Source organism: Ornithorhynchus anatinus, chromosome 2 (assembly GCF_004115215.2).
Source record: "Ornithorhynchus anatinus isolate Pmale09 chromosome 2, mOrnAna1.pri.v4, whole genome shotgun sequence".
Classification (NCBI taxonomy): domain Eukaryota; kingdom Metazoa; phylum Chordata; class Mammalia; order Monotremata; family Ornithorhynchidae; genus Ornithorhynchus; species Ornithorhynchus anatinus.
The window spans coordinates 1,279,900-1,297,434 of NC_041729.1; the positions used below are offsets into that span (position 1 = coordinate 1,279,900).

Below are 17,535 nucleotides of genomic sequence, written 5' to 3' on the forward strand. Positions count from 1 at the left end.
GGTGCCTCAGTTACCTCATCTGTAAAATGGGGATGAAGACTGTGAGCCTCACGTGGGACCACCTGATTACCTCGTATCTAACCCAGCGCTTGGAACAGTGCTCGGCACATAGTAAGCGCTTAACGAATACCAACGTCATCATCATTAGTCCCGGCTCCACCACAAGTCTGCTGTGTAACCTTGGGCAAGTCACTTCACTTCTCTGGGCCTCAGTAACCTCACCTGTAAAAATGGGGAATTAAGACTGTAAGTCCTATTTGGGTCAGGGACTGGGTCCAACCTGATTAACTTGTATCTACCCCGGTGCTTAGAACAGTGCTGGACACACAGTAAACGCCTAACAGATACCATTAAAAAAAAACAACCTGGCTGCCCTTAAGGCAGATTTTAAAATGATGCCTCCAGTGGGGAAGTTGCTGCGGGAGTCCAGTCAATGTCCCGCAGCAAACATGTCTAATAAGTGTAGCCTCCTGGAAAGAGCCAGGCCTGGGAGTCAAGGGCCCTGGGTTCTAATTCCACTTTACCTGCTGCATAAATCACTTCTCTCCTCTGTGACTCAGTTCCCTCATCTACAAAATGGGGATTCAATACCTGTTCTCCCTCCTACTTAAACTGTGAGCCTTGCGTGGGACCTGATGATCCTATTTCTACCCTAGCACTTAGTACAGTGCTTAGCGCATGGTAAGTGCTTAACGAATATCACAATTATTATCATCCCCAACAGTAAGCAACGGCAGCAGCACGTCACAGCCGGCCAGCTCCGGGCCGGCTCCCCTCCGGCCTGCCCATCTGCCCAACCCCAGGTGCCCGGGGAGGAGACCAAAATGAAACGGTTCCCGGGGGCAGCCTCCCCATCCCCACCCCGTCCCCCTCCTTCGGCGGCCCCCCGCCGGGGTGCTTACCGGCTCCTCCTCCTCCTCGTGGAGAGAGAACGTCGAGCGCAGGGACATACTGGACTCGGAGTGCAGCGAGCGGACGGAGATAGCTGAGTCAGACAGTCGGGGTCCGCTCATCGGGGGCTGACCGGGGAGACCCAAGGGAAGAGGGGCGGGGGTCACCTCTTCGCCGCACCCCCACCCCCAAGTATTTGCCGGCCCGCACCAGCACCCACCCCCCTAACGGGACCGCGCCTCGGCCTGTGCCGGCCAGGGAGGCTGGACGGGGACCCCGCCGGCGGCCTGACCCAGAGTCCCCGCCCGGGACCACCACCTCCTCCGCCCCCCAGGCTCACGCGGGGGATGGCTCGGCCCCGGGGGCCGCGCCTGGGACTGCCCGGAGGCGAGCCAGGCTGACTCCCGGCTGGCGGACCCTCCCCCGTCCCCCCGCTGGCCAAGTTGGTGTGGAAATGCTGACATTTCCGCCTATTCAACTCCATCGGTGCACTTCCTGTTTGGAAAAGTGTGCGTGCGGGCATGTGTGTGTGTGTGTGTGTGTCTGTGTGATTGGGGGATGAAGGGGTGAGCAAGCGGGGTGCCGAGGATCCTTCAGTCTCGCTGGTGGCTGAGTGCCCGGGGTTGGTGCAACGGGATGGATGTGGGAGGAGTGGACTCTTGGCAACTGGACTACCCACTCTCCCGCACACACCCGAGCCCGCTACTGGGGCCCGGTGGTCACGGCTTGGGGGGAGGGGGCTGGGAAAACCTGTGTTCACTGTGGGTGGGAGACGGTGGAGGTGGGAAGGGTCCAACTATGCCCGTATGCCAAGGCTCTGCTCCGGTGCCTGAAATGCAGGCCAGAGGCCAGGGGGCAGGGAATCTGCATTTCACACTCCTTCCTCTCCCAAGCACCACTCTCCCGGCCTGAGCCTCCCTCCTCTCCTCTCCCCTCCTCCTCCTCCGGGATCCTTTCCCCAGTGGCTTCCTCTCTGTCCCCTCCGCACCAGCCAAGCCTCAGCTCCGCCCCTGTGTCACTCCATTGGCAGCAGGAGGCCGCACTGAGCGCTAGGGAGACGACAATGAACAGAGAAGAGTCGGTCCCTGTCCTCAAGGAGCTCCCATTCTAGCGGGGCAAAGAGACACTTTGTTCAGTTACGGGGAGGGGACAATACAGAGATGGCTGAGCCTGGATCCACACCCACCCTGCCCACTTAATAATAATAATAGTAGTTGTTAAGCACTTACTACTCGCCCAGTTCTGTACTAAGTGCTGGGGTAGACACAAGCTAATCAGGATAGACACAGTCCAAGTCCCACATGGGGCTCACAGTCTTAAACCCCATTTTACAGATGAGGGAACTGAGGCACAGAGAACCGAAGTGACTTCCCCAAGTTCACAGAGTCGACAGGTGGCGGAGTCGGGATTAGAATCCAGGTTCTGACACCCAGGCCCGGGCTCTATCCACTGGGACACCCTGGGAGAGATGGGGCTTACTGTCGGGTACCTGGGCCTCCACGTCCGAGCGTCCAGCCCCGCCTCCCCCGCCCCCTCCTCCTGAGCCTCCCTCTTCCCCGCCCCAAGGACCTTTCCTCCTCGGACTGCTTCCCCTCTGCTCCCCCCCCACCCCGCCTTCCCATCACGGGCTGTGGGCCTGTCTCTTTCCGACTTGATCTCGCGGGGGCTGGCTCCGTGGACCAACGGTGGAGCGTTTCGGGGGACGGTTGAGCCAGTCCGTCCACGTAGGCGATGGAAAACCAAAGGCGCCCAAGGAAATGGACTGTGAACCCCACAAACCGCAGTCTGGCTCTCCTCGGCACCTCCACCCTCGCTTCTAGGGCCAGCCCGAGCCCCTGAATCCCAAGATGGGAAGAGCTGGTGCAATTGGCCCCTGCCCCGGGCGGTTATGGAGCTGGGGTCTGTGAGGGAGGGGAGCCCCCCAAGTCCCCTCTCATCACCCGCTAGCTAGGCGTGAGATAATGGGCAAAAAAAGAAGGGGCTCAGCCCTCAACTACTCCGATTGGAAGAAATTCAGAAATTCAGGGGAGAAAAGGACTCCTAAACTCAAGAGTTGGGGTACTCCAGACCTGCTGCTGTTTCCTGGATAAGATGAGGAGCAGCACGGTCTAGTGGACTGAGCACTGGCCTGCAAGTCAGAAGGACCTGGGTCCTAGTCCCGGCTCTGCCACTTGACTGCTGGGTGACCCTAAGCAAGTCACTTCACTTCTCTGGGCCACAGTCACCTCATCTGTAAAACTGGGATTTAAGAGCGTGAGCCCATGTGGGACAGGGACTGTGCCCAACCTGACTGACTTGTATCTACTCCAGTGCTTAGAACAGTACTTAGCACACAGTAAGTGCTTAACAACTAAGTGCTTAGAGAAGCAGTGTGGCTTAGTGGAAAGATCATGGGCTTGGGAGTCAGAGGACGTGGGTCCTAATCCCACTTCTGCCACTTGTCTGCTGTGTGACCTTTGGCAAGTCACTTAACTTCTCTGTACCTCAGTTCCCTCATCTGTAAAATGGAGATTAAGACTGTGAGCCCTACATGGGACAACCTGATTGCCTTATACCTACTCCAGCGCTTAGAACAGTGCTTGGCACATAGTAAGCGCTTAACAAATACCGTAATTATTATTATTACCACAATTATTACTGGGAAAAAATTACTGGGAATTACTGTTGATTGTTATGATGTAATTTCCCAAGTGTTTAGTACCATGCTCTGCACATAGTAAGTGCTCAAAAAATATGATTGAATGAAGGATTGAGTGACTGGCGGAGCCTAGGACAGCACCCTGTCCAAAGGAGGTGCTGGTTGGTCCCCGTCACTCTAGTCTGTAAGCCCCTGATGGACAGGGAACGTATCTTGCTCCTGTGGTAAAGAAGCAGCATGGCCTAGTGGATAGAGCACAGGCCCGTGAGTCAGAAGGTCATGGGTTCTAATCCTGGCTCCACCATTTGCCTGATGGTTGACTTTGGGCAGGTTCCCTCACTTTTCTGTGTCTCAGTTACCTCATCTGTAAAATGGGGATTAAGACTATGAACCAGATGTGGGTCAGGGACTATGTCCAACCCAATTTGCTTGTATTCCCCCCGCCAGTGCTTAGTACAGTGCCTGGCACATAGCGCTTAACAAATGCCACAGTTATTATTATTGGTACTGCCCCGAGCGTTCAGTACAGTTCTCCACACCGCGTTCTGGGGATGCTCGGCCAGGACCACCAGTACAGGGATGTCATCCACCCACCCAGCCCCACAGCGCTCAGAACGGTTCTCAGTTCTTTGAACAGTAATTTGTGCTCAGAACAGTGGTTGGCACGTAATAAGGGCTTAACAAATACCATTACATGAAAAAACCACAACCAAGAAAAAGGGGCTTGGCTGTGCACCTTGTAGGCGCTGGCTGGTGGCCTGACCCGTTTGTGGATCCCGGGTCCCCGCTGGTGTCAGAGGCGGCCTCTGAGGAGGGGCCTGGGGACTCCTCTGGCCCACCCCCATCCCCGGGGGGCTCGTTCCCACATTTGGGGCCCCAGGGTCCAGCGGGCCCCAGCAGCGGACGTACCATTCCGTCCTCTTCTTCCCGCGGGGAGAAGGTCAGTGTGCTCGAGGAGGAGGGCGTCCGCCGGTGCTGCTTGTATGTGTTGCTTCCATCCGCTGGAACGGAAATTCGAGCCGGCCGGTGAGACCCCGCAGGTCTCCCCTCCACCCCGCCCGGGCAAAGGGGTGAAGGTCTTTTCCCTCCGGGGGCAAGATCAGGGTCGGAGTCACATCTCTGGCCACCTTTCATCCTCTCAACATTCTTGCCGGGCAGGATGGCTCTCCCCATTTGAGCGGGGAATACTGAGGCCCAGAGAGGGCCGGTGACTTGCCTGGGCTCCCCCAGAAGGCTGGGCTGGGACTGACAATGTTCAAGCCATGACTCCGACTCCTCAAGAACCTCCCGTGGTTTCTCGACTATTCCTCAACAAACAGACACTCCTCACCACTGGCTTTAAAGCAGTCCATTACCTTGCCCCCTCCTACCTCACCTCGCTATTCTCCTACTACACCTCAGCCCTCACACTTCGCTCCTGTAACGCCAACCTTCTCACTGTCCCTCAATCTCGTCTATCTCACTGCCGACCTCTCACCATATCCTGCTTCTGGCCTAAAATACCCTTCCTCCTCACATCTGACAGACTATCACTCACCGCGCCTTCAAAGTCTTAATTTAAGGCACATCTCTTCCTCGAGGCCTTCCCTAAGCTCTCCTTTCCTCTTCTCCCATGCCCTTCTGCGTCGCCCTGCCTTGCTCCCTCTATTCATCGCCCCCGCGCAGCCCCACAGAACTTAGGTACAGATCTGTAATTTATTTGTATTAATGTCCGTCTCCCCCTCTAGACTGTAAGCATTTTGTGGACAGGCAGTGTGTCGGTTTATTGTTCTACTGTACTCTCCCAAGAGCTTAGTACAGTGCTCTGCACAAAGTAATCACTCAATAAATATAAATAAATCCAGGCTTCCAGCCCTGCAGTGTTGCCTGTTTCTGGCAATCGTAACCCGGGGTACAATACAGTCGGGACGCACCCTGCCTCCAAGGAGCTGATAGTCTACTGTGGGCAGAGCTCTGGACTAAGCGTTTGGGAGAGGACAACAGCGCTAGTAATAATGTTGGTATTTGTTAAGCGCTTACTATGTGCCGAGCATTGTTCTAAGCGCTGGGGTAGACACAGGGGAATTAGGTTGTCCCACGTGGGGCTCACAGTCTTAATCCCCATTTTACAGATGAGGTAACCGAGGCACCGAGAAGTGACTTGCCCAAAGTCACACAGCTGACAAGTGGCCGAGCCGGGATTTGAACCCATGACCTCTGACTCCAAAGCCCGTGCTCTTTCCACTGAGCCACGCTGCTTCTCTAGACATGATCCCTGCCCTCAAGGACCTTAGTCAGCCAGTCCGTCATATTTATTGAGCGCTTACTGCCGCAGGGCACTGTACTAAGCGCTTGGGAGAGTGCAATAGAACAGCATAACACGTGCAGAGCACTGGAACGAGTGCTTGGGAGAGGACAATAGAGTTATTGGACACAGCCCCTGTCCTTAAGGAGCTTAGTCACTGAGCGCTTGGGAGAGGACAATAGAAGTTTTTGGTTTTTCAAAAAATGGTATTTGTAAAGCATTTCCTATGTGCCAGGCACTATTCGAAGTGCTGAGGCAGATACACAGTAATCTAGATTGTAAGCTCATTGTGGGCAGGGAATGTGTCATATTGTACTCTCCCAAGCGCTTAGTACAGTGCTCTGCACACAGTAAGTGCTCAATAAATACGACTGAACGAATGAATGAATGTTGGGCTCAGCCTGTGTCCCACATGGGGCTCACCAACTTAATTTTACAGATGCGGTAACTGAGGCACACAGAAGTGAAGTAACTCGCCCAAGGACACACAGCAGACAAGTGGAGGGGCTGAGATTAGAACTCGTGTCTTTCTAGACTCTCAGCCCTGTGTTCTATCCAGTAGGCCATGTTGCTTTCTAGAGTAGACAGAGTATCGGTCCTCAAGGAGCTTACAGACACTGAAAGAACCTACAGGTGGGAGGAAGCATTAAAATTACAATGTTACAGATACAAGGGATAAGCTACTTCCCCATCTGAATACAGGGAAGCAGCAAGGCCTAGCAGCAAGAGCATGAGCCTGAGAATCAGAAGGACCTGGGTTCTAATCCCGGCTCCGCCACTTGTCTGCTGGGTGACCGTGGGCAAGTCACTTCACTTCTCTGGGCTTCAGTTCCCTCATCTATAAAAAGGAGAAGCAGCATGGCTCAGTGGAAAGAGCTTGGGCTTCAGAGTCAGAGGTCATGGGTTCGACTCCCAGATCTACTTAACTTCTCTGTGCCTCAGTTACCTCATCTGTAAAATGGGGATTAACTGTGAGGCTCACATGGGACACCCTGGTTACCCTGTATCTACTCAGCGCTTAGAACAGTGCTCTGCACATAGTAAGCGCTTAAAAAATACCAACATTATTATTATTATTAAAAAGGGGGTTGAGACTGTGAGTCCCTTGTGGGACAGGGACTGTGTCCAATCTGATTTGCTTGTATCTGCCCCAGCACCGAGTACATTCATTCATTCAAGCATATTTACTGAGTGCTTACTGTGTGCAAAGCATTGTAACAAGCACTTGGGAGAGTATCGTACAACAACAAACAGCCATATTCCCTGCATACAAGGAGCTCACAGTCTGGAGGGGGAGACAGACATGAATACGCATCAACAAAGAAATAAATAAATTACAGATTTATACATAGGTGCTCTGGGGCTGGGAGGGAGGACGAAGGAAGGGAGCAAGTCACCGTGTCGCAGAAGGGAGTGGGAGAGGAGGAGAGGAGGGTGCAGTCGGGGAAGGCCTCATGGAGGAGATGGGCCTTCAATAAGGCTCTGAAGTGGCGGAGAGTGTCTGATGTGAGGAGGGAGGGCGTTCCAGGCCAGAGACAGGATGTGGGCAAGAAGTTGGCGTGGAGACAGACCAGAGTAGAGTGCTCTGCACACAGTAAGTGCTCGATAAATACGATTGACGGAATGAGCGCCCCCGCCTCCCACGGGTTTACCTTTAGTGACGGTGGTGACGGTGGAGAACGTGGGCCCGAAGGTGGTTTCCATTCTGGTCTGAGGAGGAAGGCGGGACACCTGTTAGAATGGAAGAGCCTGGCGGGCACGGGACGCCTCCCGGCCATCCAGAGGAGCCGCCCAAGCGCTCAGCGCAGCGAGTCGTGCACTCGGAACCCTCCGTTCAATACCCCTGCTCCTGCTCTTGCCCCCCGTTCCTTGGAGAGGAGGCGCGAGCAGGCGGGCAAGGAGGCCCGGGCGCTGGGAAGGTGGCGCGCGCGCCCACTTTACCCCGTTGGCGTTCTCTGTGGCCGGGAGGCCGGCCGGGCTGTTGCCGGGGTAGCGGTTGCACCGCGGGTTCTTGCTTGAGCTCATGCTCTGGACGGGCATCCGTCAGTGGCGGGTGGCATCCCCTGCGGAAAGAGGACGGAACACGGCTTCGGTGGGATGGGAAGGGGGGATCTGAGAGGGAGGGAGGCACAAGGTTCCCAGCACTCAGACCAGTCCTCCCCACTCCCCGCAAGTCCCCACCCCCATCAGGGGACAGACGTGGCCTAGTGAATAGAACCCGGGCCCGGGATTCAGAAGGACCTGGGTTCTAATCCTGGCTCCGCCACTTATCTGCTGGGTCACTCTGGGCAAGTCACTTCCCTGTGCCTCAGTCACCTACTTGTGAAATGGGGATTCGATCCTAAGCCCTCCTACTTAGACGGTGAGCTCTATGTGGGACAGGGAGTGTGTCCAACCTGATCGACCTGTACGGACCCCAGACCTGAGAACAGTGCTTGGCACACAGTAAATGCTTCACAAGTACTATAATATTATAATAGTATTTGTGAAGCAGTGTGTGCCAAGCACTGTTCATTATAATTATTATTACTCAGGCCATGGTAACACCGGTTTTACAGTTAAGCAACTCCTCCAAGAGGCCCTCCCTGATTCAGTGGTCTTTTCCTCAGCTTCCTCTGCATCATCTAGGGCACTTGGGTCTGTCTCCTTTGGGGCATCTGGCATTCACCCCACAACATTTACGTCCATCTCCGGAACTTATTATTTTTGTATTGATGCCTGTCTTTCCCCATTAGACTGTAAGCTCGTTTTGGGCAGGGAACGTGTTTACCAACTCCGTTGGACTGTACTCTTCCAAGTCCTCTGCATGCAATAAGTGCTCAATAAATGACAGTAACTGATTGGTTGAAATGTGTCATCACGCAGAACCTTTGCCCAAAAACCCCAGTGCGTGAAGCGTGATCCTGGGGTAACCCTGCCCGCTGCCCGTGCCCCCCGTAAGCCCTGCGGACGCGGGTGCCGCCGAGGACTGGTGAATTTTGGGGAAGATCGTACCTGCGCTTCACTATGTGCTGCACCCTGTACGCTCACTGCCCCCCGGGCCCCAACAAGACGTCCCACCATTCATTCTTATTTATTGAGCACTTACTGCTTGGACTGTATGGGGGAGGCAATGGGGCGCAATGGAAGAGCCGCAGACCTGAGAGCCGGAGGGCCCGGGTTTGAGCTCCGGCTCTGACACCCGCTCCCTCTGTGGCCTTGGGCAAGCCACTTAACCTCCCCATGCCTCAATTTTCCCAGCTGTAACCTGGGGATGATAATACCCGAACACTTCCTCGCAGGGGTGTTGCGAGGAATAGATAACTGAATAAATAACGTAAGGCGCTCTAGTAATAGAAACACAGGTACAAGCACATCGTACGTGCTTTGCACACAGTATGCGCTCAGTAAATCCATTCGAAATATGATTGAGTAAAGCGCTGTACTAAGCGTTTGGAAGAGTACAGCATAACAATAAGACACATCCCCCGCCTGCAGCAAGCTTACAGTACTCCAGGCAGTGGTCAGAGTAGGCCTGGCTCTGGGCAAGCCACCGGCACTATCATCAACTCCTCCGCAAGAGGTTCCGGTGTCCGTCGTTCCTGAAGATGCCCTCATCATCCTCATCTGTCGCTACCCACCCTCTCTACGTGTGTGTCTACGTCCATCTGGGTGGATCCCGCTTTCTTACTTGCTCTGGCTCCACTGCCTGCCACTCTTTTGGTCTGTGGCCGCTCCCTTTAGAGTGTGAGCCCCCCGTGGGCAAGGAACAGAGTCTCTCGCCTCTGCTGTATCCTCCGGAGCTCTCTGAAGAGGACGTTGCCCCCAAGCGGGTCTACTGCCGCTGTTATACTTCCCTAGCGTTCGGTACAGCCCGCTGCACTCAGTAGGTGCTCAGCAATAACAATAACGGCATTCGTTAAGCACTTGCTATGTGCCAAGCATCGATGTGGATACAAGCCAGACGGGTTGGACACAGTCCCTGTCCTACATGGGGTTCACAGTCTTAATCCCCATTTTACAGTTGAGGTAACTGAGAACCAGAGAAGTGAAATGACTTGCCCGAGGTCACGCAGCAGACAAGTGGCAGAACGAGGATTAGAACTCGGGGCTTTTGGCTCCCAGGCCTGGGCTCTTTCCACTAGGCCATGCTGCCTCCCCTTAAATACCATTACCTTCCCAAGCACTTCAGTCCAGAGCACGGCCCTCAGTACATAAACATTAATCCTATTATTATTATTATTATTATTAATAGTATTCTAATCCCAGCTCGGCCACTTGCCTGTTGAGTGGCCTTGGGCAAATCACTTCACTTCTCTGTGCCTCACTTATCAGCAAAATAAGGATTCAATACTCGTTCTTCCTCCTGCTTAGACTGTGAGCCCCATATAGGATCTGATTATCTTGTTTGTACCCCAGCGCTTAGTACAGTCCTTGGTACATATTCATTCATTCAACAGTATTTATTGAGCACTTACTATGTGCAGCGCACTGTACTAAGCGCTTAAAAAAATCTTACTACGTGCAAAGCACTGTTCTAAGCATTGGCGGCATACAAGGTGATTAGGTTGTCCCTCGTGGGGCTCACAGTTTTAATCTCCATTTTCCAGATAAGGGAACTGAGGCACAGAGAAGTGAAGTGACTTGCCCAAAGTCACACAGCTGGCAAGTGGTAGAGCTAGGATTCGAACCCATGACCTCTGACTCCCAAGCCCAGGCTCTTTCCACTGACCCACGCTGCACATAGTAAGCACTTAAATACCACAATTATTATTCTTATTACATACCCAGTCTACATCGTCTATGGACGTGATCCAAGACCGGCACCTGTTTGAGACCATGTTTGCTTAATGATATTTAATTAGCCCTTTCTGTGCGCAGAGCACTGTACTAAGCGCTTGGGAGAGTAGAGTACATCAGAGCTGATAACATTCCCAACCCAGAAGGAGCTTAATAATAATAATAATGTTGGTATCTGTTAAGCACTTACTACGTGCAGAGCACCGTTCTAAGCGCTGGGGGAGAGACAGGGTGATCGGGTTGTCCCACGTGACGCTCACAGTCTTAATCCCCATTTTCCAGATGAGGGAACTGAGGCCCAGAGAAGTGAAGTGACTTGCCCACAGTCCCACAGCTGCCAAGGGGCAGAGCCGGGATTCGAACCCATGACCTCGGACTCCCAAGGCCGGGCTCTTGCCACTGAGCCACGCTGCTTCCCTGCTTACCATCTCGAGGACCACTATCCGGCTGTCCGGGGCTGCCGGTAATAAGTGACCGGTCCAAGGTCACCCAGCCGACCAGGACGGAAAGCCAGGCCTCCCGACTCCCAGCCCCCGGGCGCTCTCTGCTGCGCCACGCCGGGCAGAGCTTTAGGTTGGAGATTCGAGCCGGGGAAACTCAAGGCTGAAAGGGTGAGTAATTGGCCAGGAATTGTGAAACCACAGCTCTAATCCCCCAAACCTCTCAGCTTCCGCTTCCCAGCAATTCCCTTCCTCCACGAGTCAAGGGGATGTTTGCAAATGCCTGCGGGCTGGTAAATGGCGGGTCCTTATCTACAAGGCCATCTGATGAATCCCATCTGTTCTTCTATCGGGTAATCAATCAATCAGTCTATCAATCGGACCACTGTATTAATTGCTGGGGAGGGTACAGTGTAACAGAGAAGCAGCGTGGCTCAGTGGAAAGAGCCCGGGCTTGGGAGTCGAGGTCATGGGTTCAAATCCCCGTTCCATCGCTTGGTCAACTGCGTGACTGTGGGCAAATACCAACATTATTATTAATGAAGGGTGAAAGGTGAGGTAGGGATACCTGGGCGTTATCTTAAGTAACCAACATGCCACTGGGCCCAGTTAGACTTAAACCTGAAGACTGAAGCGGCATGGTGGATAGCACCTGGGCCTGGGAGTCAGTAGGTCACGGGTTCTAATTCTATCTCCGCCACTTGTCTGCTGTGATTGTGAGCCCGTTATTGGGAAGGGATTGTCTCTATCTGTTGCCAAATTGTACTTTCCCAGCGCTTAGTACAGTGCTGGGCACACCTTAAGCGCTCAATAAATGCCTGTCTCCCCCGATTAGACTGTAAGCCCGTCAAAGGGCAGGGACTGTCTCTATCTGTTGCCGATTTGTCCATTCCAAGCGCTTAGTCCAGTGCTCTGCACATAGTAAGCGCTCAGTAAATACTATTGAATGAATGAATGACCTTGGGCAAGTCATTTCGCTTCTCTGTATCTCAGTTACCTCATCTGTAAAATGGGGACTGAGACCGGGAACGCCACACGGGATAGGGACTGTGTCCAACTCGATTTGCTTGTATCCTCCCCAGGGTTTAGTGCAGTGTCTGGCACCTAGTAAGCGTTTAACAAATACCACCGTTATTATTAAACCGTCGTCCTCTACTCTTTTGCATCCTACGAGGAGGCCTGGATTTTGGACTGTGTCCTCCTATGGATAGTTTACCTTTCTGGGCTCCGACGCTTGCCTGCTGCGTCGCCTTGGGCACATCATTTCACTTCTCTGTGCCTTAGTTACCTCATCTGTAAAATGGGGATAAAATAACTGTTCTCCCTCCCTTGCAGACTGTGAGCCTCAGACTGATGGGCTTATAGTCAATCAACCCCAGGGCTGAACATCGTTCTTGACACATCAATCAATCAATCAATCAATGGTATTTATTTACCTGCTGTGTGACCTTGGGCAATTCACTTGACTTCTCTGTGCCTCAGTTTCCTCATCTCTAACATGGGGGGGGATTCAAACCCGGTTCACCTTTCTACTTAAACCGCGCCCTCTACAAGATGACCCTGTATCTACCCCAGCACTCAGAACAACGCCTGACCCATAGTAAGAACTGAACAAATACCGCCATTACCATTATTTATTGAGCGCTTACTGTGTGCACAGCTCTGTACTAAACGCTTGGGAAAGTGCGATCCCGCAATATTGGAAGACCCGATTCCCTGCCCGTAAGGAGCTGACAGTCCACAGGGGGAGGCGGACATTAAAGTACATTAGAGCTGGAGGAAAAAGTAGAGTGACAGCTTAAGAGACACCCCGGTTCTTCTTCGGCTTCTCCTGACCACACAGAAAGCCGTCGAAAAGCACAGCAGAACACAAGGCGATCGAAAGGGACGCATTTTCTGCGGTTTTTTAGCGTGGGGACGAGAGTTCACTTCCACACTGAGTAGAAAGGTCCGCACAGAAATAAGCCTCCGTCCCAGCCCCTCAGCACTTAGGTCCACATCCGTAATTTATTTATATTAATGTCTGTGTCCTCCTCTAGACTGGAAACTCACTGAGGACAGGGCATGTGCCTGTTGTAGTGTGATATTGTACTCTCCCAGGCGCTCAGTATAGAGAAGCGGCGTGGCGTAGTGGATAGAGCAAGGGCCTGGAAGTCGGAAGGTCGTGGGTTCTAATCCCGGCCCTGCCACCTCCCTGCTGTGTGGCCTCAGGCAAGTCACTTCACTTCTCTGGGCCTCAGTTACCTCATCTCTTACAATGGGGATTAAAAAATGTGAGCCCCACGTGGGACAATCTGATTACTCTGGATCTACCCCAGCGCTCTGCACGTAGTAAGAACATAACAGTGTTATGAATGACCTTGGGCAAGTCACTTCACTTTTCTGCGTCTCAGTTACCTCATCTGTAAAATGGGGACTGAGACTCTACTATCTCTACTAACATAGTAAGAGCAGAACAGTGCTCTGCACATAGTAAGCGCTTAACAAATACCATAATAATAATCCTATGCTCTGTGGCTCAGTTACCTCATCTGTAAAATGGGCATTGAGACTGTGAGCCCCATGTGGGACAGAGACTGTGTCCTACCTGATTTGCCTGGATCCACGCCAGCGCTCAGTATAGTCCCTGACACATAGTAAACGTTTAAGAAATATCACACTTATTAAATACCAGTGTTTAATACATGCGATGGATTGATTGATAAAGCTCTGAGGGGTCAAAAGGACCTTCCCGTCCCCTCCCATGGACCGGGGGAGATCTTGCCTTTGTGCGGGCCTCCTGCAAGAAGCCAAACCTGCACCGGCACAAGATGTCCACAGATCCACCACTGGGACGGAGACGGGGATGGGAAGGGGTTCTGTCAAAAAGTCCAACGAATACGACAGCTCGTCAATCCATCAGCGTCAATCCCTCCTATTTACTGAGTGCTTACTGTGTAAAAGCACTGTACTAAGTGCTTGGGAGAGTACAATAATCGCTGGTATTTATTGAGCGCTAACGGGGAAAGGCGGCGCGGCCTAGTGGATAGACCACTGACCTGGGAGTCGGAAGGACCTGGGTTCTAATCACAACTTTGTGACCCCGGGCAAGTCACTTCACTTCTCTGTGCCTCAGCTCCCTCGTCTGTAAAATGGGGATTAAGACTGATAGTCCTATGTGAGACGGGGATCGGATCTAACCCGATCACCTGGTATCTACTCCAGTGCTCCAGAGGGCCTGGCACATTATAAGCACACAGCAAATAGCATTACAATTACCATTAGTGCGCGCGGAGCACTGTACTAAGCGCTTTTGAGGGGTGGGGGTAGGTCGGGGCTGGGGACCCTCAGAGCCCGGGGCCCGGACGTGGGCCGGTTTAGGAAGATGAGAAGCCCAAGGAAGAGTCATTTTTCCGCTCCGTTTGGGAAGGCGATTCCAAGCCAGAACATTCCTGGGGAAATCCCAGAAGCTTTGTGGGCCCCGGGCCCGGGAAGGGGGGGAAGGGAAAGAGAAAAGCCCCACGAGGAGAAGGCAAATTCCCAGGGGGGCCAAAGTGAGAGTGCTCAGAGAGCAGCAGGGAAGCCAGGGGGCACCGGGGACAAGGGGGGGACAGGGATGGGTGGGTTGGGGGGTCGGGGTCAGGGACAGTCAGGGATTGTCTCTTTGCTGAACTGTACTCTCCCAAGGGCTTAGTAGAGTGCTCTGCACACAGTAAGCGCTCAATAAATACCATTTAATGAATGACGGGGAGACCGGAGGGAGGGGGTCAGGGGTCAAGGGGACCGGGGGGAGGTAAGGGGGACAGATGGATGGGGAAATCGAGGGGGTCGGGGGTCAGGGAGCGATGGGGAGGCTGGTGGGGGGGGCGACAGAGGGGGATGGGCAGACGGGAGGAGATGGGAAGACGGGGGGATTGTATTTATTGAGCGCTTACTGTGTGCAGAGCACTGTATTAAGCGCTTGGAACGGACAATTGGGCAACAGATAGAGACCATCCCTGCCCAATGATGGGTTCACAGTGTAATGGGGGGGGGGGGACAGACAGCAAAGCAAGACAGAACAAAACAACATTATCAAGATAAATAGAATCAAGGGGATTCACTCTTTCAATCGTACTGATTGAGAAGCAGCGTGGAAAGAGCCCGGGCTTGGGAGTCAGAGATCATGGGTTCTAATCCCCGCTCCGCCGCTTGCCAGCTGTGTGACTTTGGGCCAGTCACTTGACTTCTCTGTGCTTCAGTTCCCTCATGTGCAAAATGGGGATGAAGACTGGAGCCCCACGTGGGACAACCTGATCACCTTGTATCCCCCAGCGCTTAGAACAGTGCTTTGCACATAGGAAGCGCTTAACAAATGCCAACATTATTATTACTATTACTCTGTGCAGAGCACTGGACTAAGCGCTTGGAATGGACAATTGGGCAACAGATAGAGACCATCCCTGCCCAACGATGGGCTCACGGTCTAAACGGGGGAGAGAGAATGGGCAGAAGGAGGGTGGAGGGGGGATGGTTTCTCTCTGTGGCCCAGTTGTCCCTTCCAAGCGCTTAGTCCAGTGCTCTGCACAGAGTAAGCACTCAATCAATTCCATTGAAAGTATGAAACCCCTTGATTCTATTTATCTTGATAATGTTGTTTTGTTCTGTTTTGCTTTGCTGTCTCTCTCCCCCGATCAGACTGCGTGGCTCACTGGAAAGAGCACGGGCTTTGGAGTCAGAGGTCATGGGTTCGAACCCCAGCTCTGCCACTTGTGAGCTGTGTGACTTTGGGCAAGTCACTTAACTTCTCGGTGCCTCAGTTCCCTCATCTGTAAAATGGGGATTAAGACTGTGAGCCCCACGTGGGACAACCTGATTCCCCTGTGTCTACCCCAGCGCTTAGAACAGTGCTCGGCACATAGTAAGCGCTTAACAAATACCAACATTATTATTATTATTAGACTGTGAGCCCGTCACTGGGCAGGGAGGGTCTCTCTCTGTGGCCCAATTGTCCATTCCAAGCGCTTAGTCCAGTGCTCTGCACACAGTAAGCGCTCAATCAATACGACTGAATGAAATTGTTCCTCTCTGTAGCCGAATTGTCCATTCCAAGCGTTTGGCTCAATGGAAAGAGCCCGGGCTTGGGAGTCAGAGGTCATGGGTTCGAATCCCAGCTCTGCCGCTTGTCAGCTGTGTGACTGGGCAAGTCACTTCACTTCTCTGTGCTTCAGTTCCCTCATCTGTAAAATGGGGATGGAGACTGTGAGCCTCACGCGGGTCAACCAGATTACCCTGTATCTCCCCCAGCGCTTAGAACAGTGCTTTGCACATAGTAAGCCCTTAACAAATACCAACATTATTCTTATTAGCCCAGTGCTCTGCACAGAGTAAGTGCTCAATAAATACGATTGAATGAAATTCTCCCTCTCTGTGGCTGAACTGTCCATTCCAAGCCTTTAGCCCAGTGCTCTGCACAGAGTAAGCGCTCAAGCAATAGGATCCGCTTAGTCCAGTGCTCTGCACAGAGTAAGCACTTAACAAACATCAACATTATTATTATTATTGTTATCCCAGTGCTCTGCACAGAGTAAGTGCTCAATCAATAGGATTCGCAAATACCAACATTATTATTGTTAGCCCAGTGCTCTGCACAGAGTAAAGGCTCAATCAGTAGGGTTCGCTTAGCCCAGTGCTCTGCACAGAGTAGGCGCTCAATCAATAGGATTCGCTTAGTCCAGTGCTCAGCACAGAGTAAGCGCTTAACAAATACCAACATTATTATTATTAGCCCAGTGCTCTGCACAGAGTAAGCGCTCAATCAACCGGATTCGCAAATACCAACATTCTTATTGTTAGCCCAGTGCTCTGCACAGAGTAAGCGCTCAAGCCATAGGATCCGCTTAGCCCAGCGCTCTGCACAGAGTAAGAGCTTAACAAACATCAACATCACTATTATTATTATCATCCCAGCGCTCTGCACAGAGTAAGTGCTCAATCAATAGGATTTGCAAATATTAACATTATTATTATTAGCCCAGTGCTCTGCACAGAGTAAGCGCTCAAGCCATAGGATCCGCTTAGCCCAGCGCTCTGCACAAGAGTAAGAGCTTAACAAACATCAACATCACTATTATTATTATTATTATTATTATCCCAGCGCTCTGCACAGAGTAAGTGCTCAAGCAATAGGATTTGCAAATACTAACATTATTACTATTAGCGCAGCGCTCCGCACAGAGTAGGCGCTCAAGCAACAGGATTGAAGGCAGGGGAGGGGGTTGGGAGGGAACTTTTGCAAAGGTGGAGGTGCGCGTGGACTCACGTTGCGCGTGCGGCCCCCCGGGCCCGGCCCCGGCCCCGGCCCCGCTCCCGCCCGCATAGCAACGGCCGCCGCCCTCCGTCTCCAGCGAGGAAGGAAGGGAGGAGGCGGGCAAAGACGGAAGCGCCGCCGCGGCGCGGAGGCTCCTGGGAGTTGTAGTCCGGAGCCGGGCGGGGCCCCGGCAGCCTCTGCGGGCCGCGACGCCCGACAAACTACCATCCCCGGC

General features: G+C 52.9%; 1 protein-coding gene across 3 annotated transcripts in view; it reads right to left on the reverse strand.

Moving 5' to 3' along the window:
- TRAF7 (TNF receptor associated factor 7) overlaps nt 1-17,338 on the reverse strand; it is a 34,829-nt gene extending 17,491 nt beyond the window's left edge. The window contains exons 1-5 of one of the 3 annotated variants that reach the window (XM_029058264.2): nt 17,313-17,338; nt 7,755-7,876; nt 7,466-7,523; nt 4,439-4,530; nt 903-1,019 (exon numbers count right to left, since the gene is read on the reverse strand). In XM_029058264.2, coding sequence (XP_028914097.1) covers nt 903-1,019; nt 4,439-4,530; nt 7,466-7,523; nt 7,755-7,853 — 366 coding nt within the window. In that variant the 5' untranslated portion in view covers nt 7,854-7,876; nt 17,313-17,338. Of the gene's footprint in view, nt 1-902; nt 1,020-4,438; nt 4,531-7,465; nt 7,524-7,754; nt 7,877-10,579; nt 10,598-12,248; nt 12,266-17,312 lie in introns of those variants that run through there. The other 2 variants (XM_029058266.2, XM_029058265.2) reach the window with 2 other exon arrangements.
- Between the last annotated feature and the right edge of the window lie 197 nt (nt 17,339-17,535).